At 43.8% G+C, this 13,341-nt stretch overlaps 1 protein-coding gene and 1 pseudogene across 2 annotated transcripts; both read right to left on the bottom strand.

The window, feature by feature from the left end:
- Positions 1-2,347: 2,347 nt before the first annotated feature.
- CRYGC (crystallin gamma C) lies at positions 2,348-4,301 on the bottom strand. 2 transcript variants are annotated; one of them, XM_050752668.1, is made up of 3 exons: positions 4,002-4,301; positions 3,660-3,902; positions 2,348-2,686 (listed from the first exon to the last, which is right to left on the bottom strand). In XM_050752668.1, the coding sequence occupies exons 1-3, from the start codon at positions 4,008-4,010 to the stop codon at positions 2,414-2,416; spliced, it is 525 nt and encodes a 174-aa protein (XP_050608625.1). In that variant the 5' UTR covers positions 4,011-4,301; the 3' UTR covers positions 2,348-2,413. The 2 variants fall into 2 exon arrangements, with proteins under 2 accessions (XP_050608625.1, XP_050608623.1); XM_050752666.1 differs by lacking the exon at positions 4,002-4,301 and having other exon boundaries at positions 3,660-3,956.
- A 4,843-nt stretch (positions 4,302-9,144) lies between these two features.
- On the bottom strand, positions 9,145-11,261 carry LOC126933106 (replication factor C subunit 2-like; annotated as a pseudogene).
- Positions 11,262-13,341: the final 2,080 nt, after the last annotated feature.

Raw genomic sequence — 13,341 nt, 5'->3', positions numbered from 1 at the left:
TATGAATTAAACACCAACTATGTGCAATACAAATTATTTTAATTCTTATTTTCTGGCTGCTGCTGCTGCTGCTTTTTTTTTTTTTTTGTATTCTTTCTATGTAGAGCTCTGCAGTGGTAGTGAAATACCTTTTTCTTTTGTTTTGTTTTGATTGTTTTCTTCATCCCCATTGCTACATATAGCAGGCTCATGGTAGGTGCTCAAAAATTGGTAAGGATCCTAACTCAGAGAAGTTGAGTCTCTAGTGGCTAATAAATGGAGGATATTGAAATGGAAAATAAACTTGTGGCTGGGTGTGGTGGCTCACACCTGTAATCCCAGCACTTTTGGAGGCCAATGTGGGAGGATCACTTGAGCCCAGGAGTTCGAGACCAGCCCTGGCAACGTAGTGAGACCCCCTTTCTATAAAAAATGAAAAAATTAGCTGGGCATGGTGGTGCACTCCTGTAGCCTCAGCTACTTAGGAAGCTGAGATGGAAGGATCATTGCTTGATCCTGGGAGGTCGAAGCTGCAGTGAGCTGTGTTTGTGCCACTGCACTCTATCCTGGACAACAGAGTGTGACCATGTCTCAAAAAATAAATAAATAAAATAAACTTGCAGTATGAGCCGGTAGTCTCACTTCTAGGTCACTATCTTTTTAAAATTATGGCACGTCAGGGTTAGCGTATATGTACAATGTCATTCTTTGCAGCATTGTTGGTCAAAGCAACATTGGGAAAGCCCAGTCACTTAAGTGGACAAATGGTGAAATGGTCTAAGGGACTTCCAAACAACAAGATGCAATTCAACCATGAAACAGAATAAGATACTGACCTAGATATATGTCCATATTATAATACATTTTAAAAGCAAGTTGCAGACTAATATATATAGCATGATTCCATTTTTGTAAAGAAAAGAAGCATGTGTTTTATGAGACAGCTATATAAACAAGGCAAAAATCCCAGAAGGGTGCTCACCAACTATAAACAGGAGTTAGCAATGAGGGGCATCAGAAGGACTCCCTTCTACTTCTTTATAGAATTTGTACAGTAGTAAGATTATGGGAGGACTTTTACTTTGAAGGGAAATTTTTAAGTTAAAATAAATTAATTCTCTACTGATGAAAAGACTTGCAATTGCTTTCTTTTCTTTCTTTTTTTTTAAAAAAACTTTTTAGGGCTTTGCTTATGAGCAAGCAGATTTTAGTTTAATCAGAGGCTCCAGAAATTATGGCTTTCTTTAATGCACCTTTAAATTTGGGCCCGTTTTGTAGTTACAGGACTTATTTATTTATTTTAACTTTTATTTTAGATTCAGGGGCACATATCCAGGTTTGTAATACAGGCAAATTGTGTGTTGTGGGGGTTTGGTGTACAGATTATTTTATCACCCAGGTGATAAGTATAGTACCTGACAGGTAGTTTTTCGATCCTCTCCAACCTGGAGGTATTTTGTTTTCTGTTCCTATGTTAGTTTGCTTAGGATATTGGCCTCCAGCTCCACCTATGTTGCTGCAAAGGACAGGGTCTCATTCTTTTTTTATGGCTGCATAGTATTCCATTGTGTGTATGTACCACTTTGTAAAACCCAGCCTACCATTGATGGACATTTAGGTTGACTCCACGTCTTTGTTGTCGTGAATAGTGCTGTGATGAACATATACACATGTGTCCTTATGGCAGAACGATGTTTTTTGTAGTTACTTTTTATGTTTGGGGTACACTATACCATGCAAATCTATTTAAAAGATTGATGTGTATCTCTTATTAATTTATTTGCAATAGCTGGTCACCATGAAACTGATGTGCAGTTTCTGTAATTAACACAGCATTTGGGCCAGGGGTAGCACTGACAAAGAGCTACAGTCCTGGACAGGAGTCATTTTCAAAAGGAGATGAATGGTCTTTAACTTTGTTCAAAGGTACGGCAGTGGCCGTGGTGGCTCTGGCATTACTAATACAATACTGTGCCTGAAAGTAAACAAAAGTACAATCCTTTGTATAGTCTAATCAGGCTGTTGGCCAAGTTAAGTGTGCCCTCACCACTCATCTGACTTTGCCTTTTGTCTGACCCACATTTTTGGTTAGAAGGAAAATTCCGAACTATTGTTCCTCAAGGTACTTAGTTGAATGCCTCCCTTCTCGCCAGTCCTCCTCTCCCAGGTCTCTGGCATTGCCCTGCCTTTTCTTTCTCAGGCAGGCTACACCCTGCCTCCACCCTAACATCCGAGGCTTGTTCAAACTCACTCTACCTTGAAGCTCTTCTCCAACAGGCCCCATCTCCTGCCCCATTCACTTAACTTTTGACAAGGAAATTTAAAGGTGAACTGATTTGCACAATGAAAGAACGACAGAAGTCAGCAATTGCCAATAATGCAGACTAAATCTTTATTAGGTTCCAAAATGGGAAATTGGTAGTGTTAAGCTATTTCAGTATAAATCCACCACTCTCCGCAAAGAGCCAGCCTTAGCATCCATGGCCCCCCAGTCCTGGCACCGCCTGTACTCTTGAGGCCTCAGCAGGTATTGGCGCCCCCGGTAGTTGGGCAGCTCGTAGAGGACCCAGCAGCCCTCCAGCACGTGGAGGGAACGGATCTCGCTGAGGTGGAAGCGGTCCTGGATGCTGGGGCAGTCCTCACTCAGCTCCATCATGAGGCCTTTGTGGTCTTCTCTCTCGTACAGCCGCAGCCTGTGGGAGCCTGTCTACTCAGTCCGCAGAAAGAAGGATAGAGAAAAGCAAATGAGTCTCTTCCGGAATTTGTCCAACCAAAGAACAGATGAACTTGGTAGGGTGGGGCATGGAATTGTCAATGTCAAATTTAGACAGTGTAAAATGTAGATTACTGTGGATGCTGCGCATGGATCTGTCTTCCACTAGCACCTAAATACTGCTATGCTCATTTTCTTTTTGACCTGAAATTCATTCTTATTTAGGAGATGGAATTTTTAAGAGGTTCAAACGCTGAGTTAGAATCCATCAAGAGCTCAGATATCTTGATTCCTAATTACCTGTGTTAATTCAAACTACATTTTGGGGAAAAAATAGAAATAATTTATTTTGACTAGTATTCTTTTAGTAAGAGTATTATCTCCCAAATTTATAAACATATAAATTTACCACTAAAGTAAGATTTAAAAAATCTTGTACTTCAGTGTAAAGTTAATTTAAATAGTCATTTGGAATGAGAATTTAACTGATTTTCCAAATTAAGAAAAATTACCTTTTCCAAAGTTGGACACAACCTTTGAATAGCCTATATTAACAATACAGCTTTGAAGGTTTACTTGTCCACAGTGGAACCTATCTAATTAATTCATCAGAAATTCTTTTTCTATAGGCAAAACAATTTGTTAAAAATATCGTCTTTGTATGCCCAACCAGCTTCCCATTTGCAAGTTTTGTTTTATATCCCATTATGATATTACATTTGTTACAGACCACTTTTAATTGACTTATTGGTAGCAAAAATTTAAAGTAAAACGGATTCTCCCTCTAAGTGGGTTCTTCCTTACATTTCTCTGCTGTTTTTGTCCATGTTATCTATCTGGCTTATTCAGGTCTCTGATGTCCATCTAACCCTTAGGAGTTTTTAAATGCAAACCTCCCTCCCTCTAACCCACATTGACCATACAGTGGGGACACTCCGGCGGCATGATGGAAATCTAGAAAACTCACCTGGGGGATGAGACAACAGGAGCGGATGGAGTCGCTGAGGCCCATCCATTGCTGGTAGTCAGGGTACTCCCCTCTCCGCAGCAAGTATTGTTGACCTTGGTAGTTGGGACGCTCATAGAGCATCCAGCAGCCACTTTCCACCCGGATGGAGTTGCAGCGGCTTAAATACGTCTGCAGGTTGGGGCAGTCAGTGGTGGATTCGTAGCTGCGGCCCTGGAAGGCCTTGTCCTCATAGAGGGTGATCTGCAAAGGAAGAATCGTTCCAAATTGCATTATTTGCTCTTAACAGGCATTATATAACGGCAATTTTTTTTTTCATTTTATTTTTTGTGTTCTGCTTACCTTCCCCATGGCTGGTTGACACGGATGATGCGAGTTCAGTGTGATGGGGCCTGAGGCCGCACAGCCAGTCTATATAGCAGGATGGCTGCTGCGTTGGCAAGAACAACACAAAAGGGGCCCTCGGCGGTAAGGGGATTTTACGCATCTCTTTAACATGCTGCATTCACTGGAAATGATTGTAGATTGTGTCCTTGTTCTCTGGTATATTCTAACGCTGTCCTGCACATACTGCTCTGTGTTGCTTTTATTTGGATTGTTACTGTTTTCTAAATTTATCTGCGCATCAGTCTGAACTTTTGACCCGAAATTCATGGCTCTCTCTATATGATTGAGTAATTTCCTGTGAATTTTCTGGGAAAGATCTATGCCATTATAGAATCGCTCCAGGATTCCAGAGAGGTTGTTGATGTAGAATGCCACAAACACTGACTCATTTCCCTGGATGGTAGAGACTGCTGTACCTTAAATTTTTGTCTTTACGCAGTTTTCCAGTCCAGGGCAGGACACAAATCTAGATTCATGTCTTGGCTAGTTTTGACTTCGTTAACCCAATGCTTTAAGACAGCTCTTAACCTTGCCTTTTGTGGGCACGTCATCTAACTAGAAATCAGTCCCTGGTGGTGAACTTATGATAACAAGCAAGGGAAAGGTTTCTGTGGTCACTGGGCCTGAGACTGAGAAGTACTGTATCCTACTTTATAGATTGCTTTCCCTTTTTCAAGCGTGAGGGAGGCCGTAAAGCTTCACAGGCAAGAGCGTGAGCTTTGGACTCAGGCCACCTGCACTCAGAAGGCCCACTGATTAGCTCCATGGCAAATTATATAACCACTCAGAGCATGAGTTATCTCATGGACTATAGTCTGATTAATGAGAAATAAAGTGAGACAAGAGGGCAGCCTCTGACATTCAGATGCTGGCCTGGCACTCACAGTGAGGACATGTTACTCCCCTGTTAGACATAAACAGTCTCACAGAATAACAACTTCAGACAAGGCTACTCCGAGACCATGATGAAATGAGATACAATAAAGCCACTTCTTAACTTTGCCTAAGCGCAGACAAAAACAAAGTCAATGCTCCACTCTCAAAATCCCAAGCCCTCACTCTCTCAGCCAAAATGATTAACTGCTACTTCTTTATGGATTACAGGTTTATCCGTGTTCTAGTCTCCCGTCCCTACGGGTAAGATTTCTTGAGATAACTAATCACAAAATTAACCCTGCTTTCTGCTAACATCTAATCTAGAGTGAACTTCAGATTTTTAAGATCCTCCCCCAAATCACACAACTGAAGTGCCAATCCTATTAACAATTTCTTTCTAAGCTCTCTTACTGAGACACTCCATGCTTCCCCAAGGAGAATGTCCTCCCTTGCTGCAACAAGTAATAAGCTCAACTTGTTTAAAGACAGGTGTGTCCCTGGTGGCCTTTAGCTAAAGGATATTGACATGAATAAGTGGGATTATGTGTATAAAGCATTTGGCACATACTTGGCACAAATGAACACTGAATATATGTTGTTATTAGTAATAGAGTGACATCGTTAAGGCTGACTTTATCCTGTTTATCTCTCTCAAACGTATTTAATCCTTTCAAAGATTCCTGAAAAAAAATTTATCCTCTATAAAGCCATTTTGTGATTAAAGAAAAATTAGGCTTGGAGGGGACTTCAGAAACCATCAGGTGGTTTTCAAACTCGAGTGTGCCTAAGAATCACCTGGCATGTCAAAACCGCAAATTACCATCTTGACCTTTTGGCCAAATCCTGCACCATTAGATCAGGAGAAGACCTCAGAATCTATATTTTTATTTTTTATTTTATTTAATTTATTTTATGTTTTGAGACGGAGTCTCACTCTGTTACCCAGGCTGGAGTGCAGTGGTGCGATCTCAGCTCACTGCAGCCTCCGCTTCCTGGGTTCAAGTGATTCTCCTGCTTCAACTTCCTGAGTAGCTGAGATTATAGGCGTGCGTCACCACATGCAGCTAATTTTTGTATTTTTAGTAGAGACAGGGTTTCGCTATGTTGGCCAGGATGGTCTCAAATTCCTGACCTCAGGTGATCCACCCAGCTCGGTCTCCCAAAGTGCTGGGATTACAGGCATGCGCCACCGTGCCCAGCCCAGAACCTATATTTTTAATAAGCAACAAATAGTTCTTGGGCCAAAACACTGCTGTGGTTTATCCCTTTATATTTTGACAAGGAAATCATGTATTTTAGCCATCCCCAGGCAATGCCTTATTAGGAATTGTACTAACATTCTCTTTATTCTATTTATTTATTTTTTGAGACAGAGGTCTGCTCTGTTGCCCAGGCTAGAGTGCAATGATGCAATCTTAGCTCACTGCAGTCTCTGCCTCCCACACTCAAGCTCAAGCTCCCACCTCAGCCTCTTGAGTAGCTGGGACTATAGGTGCATGGCACCACACCCAGCTAATTTTTTGTATTTTCTTTATGTAGAGACAGGATCTCACTATGTTGCCCAGTCTGGTCTTGATCTCCTCAAGCAATCTGTTTGCCTAGGTCTCCCAAAGTGCTGGGATTACAGGCATGAGTCACTGTGCCCTGCCTAACATTCTCTTTAGACCTAAAGGCAGATGTGCTCTCTGCTTTGTAGCACTCTTTTTTGTTCTATAAAGTTTCATATGTACACAGTGAGAGAATCAGAGCAGAGATACCAGCACTTAAATTAGAGCACTGGTAAGAAGACAGGAAAAGCAATAAAGGGGCCAGAAAATGCATATCCCAGAACGTTGCTCTTGTTCCAGAATGGCATAGTCTTGTATTTCTCCAACCTTTTTTCAAATCTTTCTCCTTCTCTCCTCTGCCCCAACTACCCCCCACCCCAAAACCCCTGCCATTGTAGCTGCCTTACATAGGGTCTCATCGTATCTCAGCTGGACTTTCAACAGTCTCCTGACTGCCCAGTCTTGTCTTCCTCCAAACTGCACTCAGCCAGATGCTGGAGTGATGAGAATCAAAACACATCAAGTCATGCTGTTCATTTGCTTGAAATATTTCATAGCCTCCCATTGTCTCCAGGATCCAATATTGATCCCTTAGCATGGCATCCTAGACCTGGCCTCCTCTGTCTGTCCCCATGCTTTCTGTTTGATCACACCAAACCACTTGTCATCTCCCAAATGCACAACACTATTTCATGTTGTTCTTGTTTTTCAAAATATTGATCCTTCTCAATGAGACACCAGTTTATTTTTCAACCAGAGAAATTTTGCCCTTTCTTCAAGTCTCAGCTCAAGCATCAGTTTCTCTGTAAAAGATTTTCCTGAACCCTTCCTAATCTTCTGGGCTGAATTAAATACTGCCTCCATAGCACCTCATGTTCATACCACTATAATGGTAACTATCACTTATCTAATTATTTTGTTTAGACATCAGTCCCTCAAAACAGATGGGAGAGCCCCATAAAGGCAGGGACTATTCCATCTTTATTTTTGTGTTCTCACTAATTGGCATAGAGGACTGGCACATACAGGATACTCAATAAATGCCTGGGAGGGGGGATGTGTGAAAGTCATCCCTTGTCTGAAATTTATTGTTATCATGGTCTATGGAGCCTATTTCAAATGCTCAACATACACAGGCATAACACACTTACATCAAAGTTCAGGATGTGCAACTTTCAGTGTGTAGGATGACACAAGCACCCTGTACTTGATCAATTTAATGGGGCTTTTTTTTAAAAATGAAGTCTTGCTCTTGTCACCCAGGCTGGAGTGCAATGGTGCTATCTCAGCTCACTGCAACTTCCGCCTCCCAGGTTCAAGCGATTCTCCTGCCTCAGCCTCCCGAGTAGCTGGGATTATAGGCACCTGCCACCACACCCAGCTAATTTTTGTATCTTTAGTAGAGTCAGGGTTTCACCATGTTGGCTGGGCTGGTCTTGAACTCCTGATCTCAGGTGATCTGCCTGCCTCAGCCTCCCAAAGTGCTGGGATTACAGGCATGAGCCACTGTGCCTGGCCGATTTAATCGGGCTTAAACAAAAATAGAAATGGGGTCTTGCCATGTTGCCCAAGCTGGTCTCAAACTCCGAGCTCAAATGATCCTCCAGCCTTGGCCTCCCAAAGTGTTGGGATTACAGGTGTGAGCCACCACACCTGGCCATAATGGGACTTTATAACAGCGGAGATAATAAGCAAAAGGGAAAAACTAGGAATGCTGTGTTGTGCCCCAAGTCCTCCCACTCCTTAGTAATTCTAATTTTTATTTCTTCTGAGATGAGAAATGAATGTTACAACAGCAGTAGCCAATTCTAGAGTTTTGCTGGTGTTTGAGGTCCAGCCAGCAGTTGATTTTACCACCCACCTTCCTGCTTCTTAGCAATTAATATACGGTGGTATCATATGCAGTCATGCATCTCTTTTTTTATATACAATTGACATTTTAATTTAAAAAATGGGAAAAAATAGTACCCTTGCAAATAAAGAGGCAATTCTGCAAATTAATATAAAATGCACTGGGGAATTCTAAAGCAAAAGCAAAAAGTTCCCTCGAAAACATGGGAAAGGCATCATGCTGGAGTTTTTGTGTGGTGCCACGCCAGTCGGCACCCCCTCGGCAAGCCTTTCCTGAAGGGCTCATTGCCCTGGTTCTGAGAAGTCTATCTAAATAGGAAATTATAGCAAACTCTGCCCTCACCCCAGGGAACTGGTCCCTTCATGCTTCTAGAAGAACTGAGATTAGCTTGTCCAATCTACTATCTAGTCATCTTCTTATTTGCAGGCTGCTAGGAGCGACAAGTAGAAAGGAGAGGAACAAGCGAGGGCAGAGACAGGAAGGTGGTTTTCCTTGAGGCCTCATGTGGTCACCTTACAACAAACACTGCAAGGTTTTATTAGCTAAATGCCAACTCACACACAGATGAGGTGCCTGCCCTGAGCTTCTCTGAGCCTTTCTGCCCTGCCCCATCACCTCATCAGTGAGTCTGAGGTTGAATGCAAACACTCGTGGAGCAGAGATCAGCTAGAAGCAACGTGAAAACCACGAGGGTTTAAAGTACGGTGTATGCTGGCACCAGCCTCAGATGGCATTCCCTACCCATGCCCCCTACTTCAGAAGGCTGTGCCTCCTGTATTCCAGGGATGAGGATTCTTGTAACTCAATCAATAAAGCCTCTGCTCTAACTGGCCACCAGGGCCATTGTCTTCTGACACAGCCTGGCCAGGAGCCCAGTTGTCTGCAGAAGGGAGTTCACTCCTCTGCTGCTTTCATACCAGTGTATCCAATTTCCTTGACAAACTCCACTTTATCAATTATTCTGCCATTTGGAAACTTTTACGCACTTGGAAGATGTTGCCAATGACATCTTCTGGTGAGTAGCCCAGATGCCAAAGGTGAACTGGAGATGCTGACTTGGGGCTGGAGCTAAGAACCACCAGTCAGACAAATGTAGAATTCTAAAACTCTCCTTTATCTCCTCAGACTACTACAACAGCTTCTTCGTGATGTCCAAGCCGCAAATTTGGCCTCTCTCTGATCCTTCCTTGTAGGTTTCCTTGACATCAGCATTCACACAATGCTGGATCACCTCCTTCATGAGTAGGGGTGGCTTTCGTCGCAGACCCTGAACAAATTCTTGCTGTAACTGAAGCCAGATCCCGGGAAGATGGACTGCAAGTTGTTCAGGGACTGCCTCATGTCTCCCTGGGCCATGAAGATGATGGCTTCTAGGCCAAAGTCAGTGTACAGCACTGTACTCTTCTCTCTAGCATTTATCAATTTTGCACAGGTCTGGGCGTTGGTCAGCTTTGTGTAGCGGAGGACTGTGCACTGGGATCCAGTAGCCTCTGAACAGAGATGGGAAGGCAGTGAGGCTTCCCTCAGAGGCTGGCATCACCCTATTAGCTCTTTGATTACGAGAATGTAGCTGTATAATCCACACAGCCCAGCCATGCTGGTGGCGCCACTCCTCTTTGGCAGCAGGTGCTTAAAAGAAATGTGGTAAAAACAGGGCTAAATGTCAAAGTATTAACCAAAGTATAAAGTATTGCTTTGTAGATTGCTTTTTCTTTTCCAAGCATGAGGGAGGCCATAAAGCTTCACAGGCAAGAGCGTGAGCTTTGGACTCAGGCCGCCTGCACTCAGAAGGTTCACTGATTAGCTCCATGGCAAATTACATAACCACTCAGAGCATGAGTTATCTCATGGACTATAGTCTGATTAATGAGAAAAAAGTGAGAAAAAGGAGCAGCCTCTGACATTCGGATGCTGACCTGGCACTCACAGTAAGGACATGTCACTCCCCTGTTAGACATAAACAGTCTCACAGAATAACAACTTCAGACAAGGCTACTCTGAGACCATGATGAAATGAGATAAAATAAAGCTACTTCTTAACTTTGCCTAAGTGCAGACAAAAACAAAGTCAATGCTCCACTCTCAAAATCCCAAGCCCTCACTCTCTCAGCCAAAATGATTAACTGCTACTTCTTTATGGATTACAGGTTTATCTGTGTTCTAGTCTCCCCTCCCCATGGGTAATATTTCTTGAGGTAACTAATCACAAAATTAATCCTGCTGTCTGCTAACATCTAATCTAGAGTGAACTCCAGATTTTTAAGATCCTTCCTCAAATCACCCAACTGAAGTGCAAATCAGACAGAGGCCTCAGCCAGCACTGCCCCAGCATGGCCTTGGCTGGCCAGGGCTTCCAGATGGGGAAATGATCCTCCAAGGCAGACATCCATGTGCCACAAGCCCTCAGATGAGTCAGTCCAGGCCCAGGAAGACTCTGGAATCACAATGTGTGCTGAATATTGGGCCCTTCTGGGCAGATGACCATTCGGTCTGGCTGGGGTAGGAACAGGACACTCGCAGTTTCTTTAAAACTCCACTGGAGATGCTGACCTGCGGCTGGAGCTAAGAACCACCAGTTACACAAATGTAGAATTCTAAAACTCTCCTTTATCTTCTTAGACTACTCTAACAGCTTCTTCATGATGTCCAAGCCCGAAATTTGGCCTCTCTCTGATCCTTCATCTATGCTGCTGTCACACTAGCCTCACGGTGATCTTATCTGAAGCATTAAAAGCAAGAACACAGTGAGTCATTTTAGAGCAGATTTCCACGGTTCCCCTCAAGGTTTGCTGGACTCCATCAGTTATGCTGTCTGCTTCATCCAGGATGATGATCTTATGCTGACCTTTGGGAAGGATGACTTTTTGTCGAGCAAACATTTCGATTTTATTCCTCGCAACATCAATGCCCTTGCCATTTTGAAGCACTGAGTTCCAGCATGGCATCCTTCAGTGCTGGGCCCAGGATGCTTATAACTTTGTCAGTTCCCAGGGGGCCAGCAAAGGTGATGTGAGGCATATTCCCTTCTCTTGCAAAGATCTGCAGCCTGCCCACGGTGTATTCATTCCTGACAATTTCATTCAGCTTTACTGGCCTATATTTTTCAACCCCACTCTCATGTCCGAATGTGCCCGTTCCTTATGACCTGGGCCCTCGCCATGCAGCTTGCAGTCGTTGGCCCTGCCAGGGCCTTGCTGGGGGCAGAGGCAGGTTCTTGGGCTTCACGCTTGCCTGCAACACCGCTACTCACTTGCACCTCCATTCTCTGGCTCTTTTCATTTTTATTTTTTTTGAGATAAGGTATCGCTCTGTTTCCTAGGCTGGAGCACAGTAGCGTGATCTTGGATCACTGCAGCCTCTACCTCTCTCGCTCAGGGGATTCTCCCACTTCAGCAGAATTTGGGACCACAGGCGCCTGCTACCACGCCTGGCTAATTTTGTTTATTTTTTTGTAGAGATGAGGTCTCACTATGTTGCCCAGGCTGGTCTCGAACTCCTGGGTTCAAGCAATCCTCCCACCTCAGGCTCCTGAAGTGCTGGGATTATAGGAGTGAGCCACTGCGCCTGGCCCATGCCTCCATTCTCTAGTCTCCTCTTCCCCCATGCATCTCTTATCAGTGGGATACATTCTGAGAAAATTCATTGTTGTGTGAACATCATAGAGTGTACTAACACAAACCTAGATGGATCAGCCTACCACACTAGTATTTGTGTTTCTAAACAAATGTAAACATAGAAAAGGTACAGTAGAAATATGGTATAAACGATAAAAAATTGTACACCTGTATAGGACACTTACCATGAATGGAGCTTGCAAGACTGGAAGTTGCTGTGGGTGAGTCAGTGAGTGAGGGTGAATGAATGTGAAGGCCTAGGACATTACTGTACACCACTGTAGACTTTCTACACACTGTGCACTTAGGTACACAACATTTATTTTAAAATGCTTTTCTTTCTTCAATAATAAACTAACATTAGCATACTGTAACTTCATCAACTTTTAAGCATTTTAAACATTTTTGACACTTTTGTAGTAATATTTAGCTTAAAACACAAGCATTGTATAGCTGTACAAACATGTTTTCTTTCTTTTTATCCTTATTATATAAACTTTTTTCTATTTTTTTTTTAATAGAGATGGGGTTTTGCTATGTTGCCCAGGGTGGTCTCAAACTCCTTGTAAGATTCTCCCTAAGGTCTGAAAGCTTAAGGGGATGAGTAACCCCTCCCTTCTCAGGCCCAGTCCCAAGGTGCAAGGCCACTTGTGTCAGCAGCGTGCACCAGCAAGATAGCAGAAGCAGGAAAGAGCTGGCTGGAAGACAAGTATCCCTGAAGATCAAGATAGAGAAAGAGGCCATCTGGGTACAAGGTAGCAGTTACGTCAGACTAGGACACTTCCTGTTTACAGGAGACTATAAAACCTTTGCACCCTCCTCACTTGGTGCTGACACCACTTTAGGCCTCACCCGGCCTGCACCCAGGTGCTCATTAAAACAGCATGTTGCTCCACACCTCCTCGTGTTGCCTGTTGACGCGCTCTTGGGATTCGAACTGATACAAGAACCTTCCACTCCTGGGCTCAAGTGATCTGCCTGCCTCGGCCTCCCAACATGTTGGGATTACAGGCGTAAGCCACCACACCTGGCCTTTTACTTTTAAAAATTTTGTGAAAAACTAAGACACAAACACACATACTAGTTTAGGCGTACACAGGGTCAGGATCATCAATATCACTGTCTTCCACTTCCACATCTTGTCCCACTGGAAGGTCTTCAGGGGCAAAAACACACATGGAATTGAGAGGTGACAACATGCTAGCAGCCCTCGCTCTTGGTGCCTCCTCAGCCTTGGCGTCCACTCTGGCAGCGCTTGAGGAGCCCTTCAGCCTGCCATGGCACTGTGGGAGCTCCTCTCTGGGCTGGCCGAGGCCGAGGCTGGAGTCGGCTCCCTCTGCTTGTGGGGAGGTGTGGAGGGAGAGGCGTAGGCGGGAGTCGGAGCTGCCCACAGGTATCACAGGCCA

The sequence above is a fragment of the Macaca thibetana genome, chromosome 12, assembly GCF_024542745.1.
Source record: "Macaca thibetana thibetana isolate TM-01 chromosome 12, ASM2454274v1, whole genome shotgun sequence".
NCBI classification, from domain to species: domain Eukaryota; kingdom Metazoa; phylum Chordata; class Mammalia; order Primates; family Cercopithecidae; genus Macaca; species Macaca thibetana.
This window is presented reverse-complemented; position numbering and strand designations above follow the sequence as displayed.

Excerpts from the sequence above, each read along its gene's own strand:
- CRYGC (XM_050752666.1), bottom strand. The coding sequence starts at position 3,932 with ATGCAATTTGGAACGATTCTTCCTTTGCAGATCACCCTCTATGAGGAC. Across the intron at positions 2,687-3,659 it reads CCTGTTGTCTCATCCCCCAG|ACAGGCTCCCACAGGCTGCG; the intron begins GTGAGTTTTCTA and ends CGGACTGAGTAG.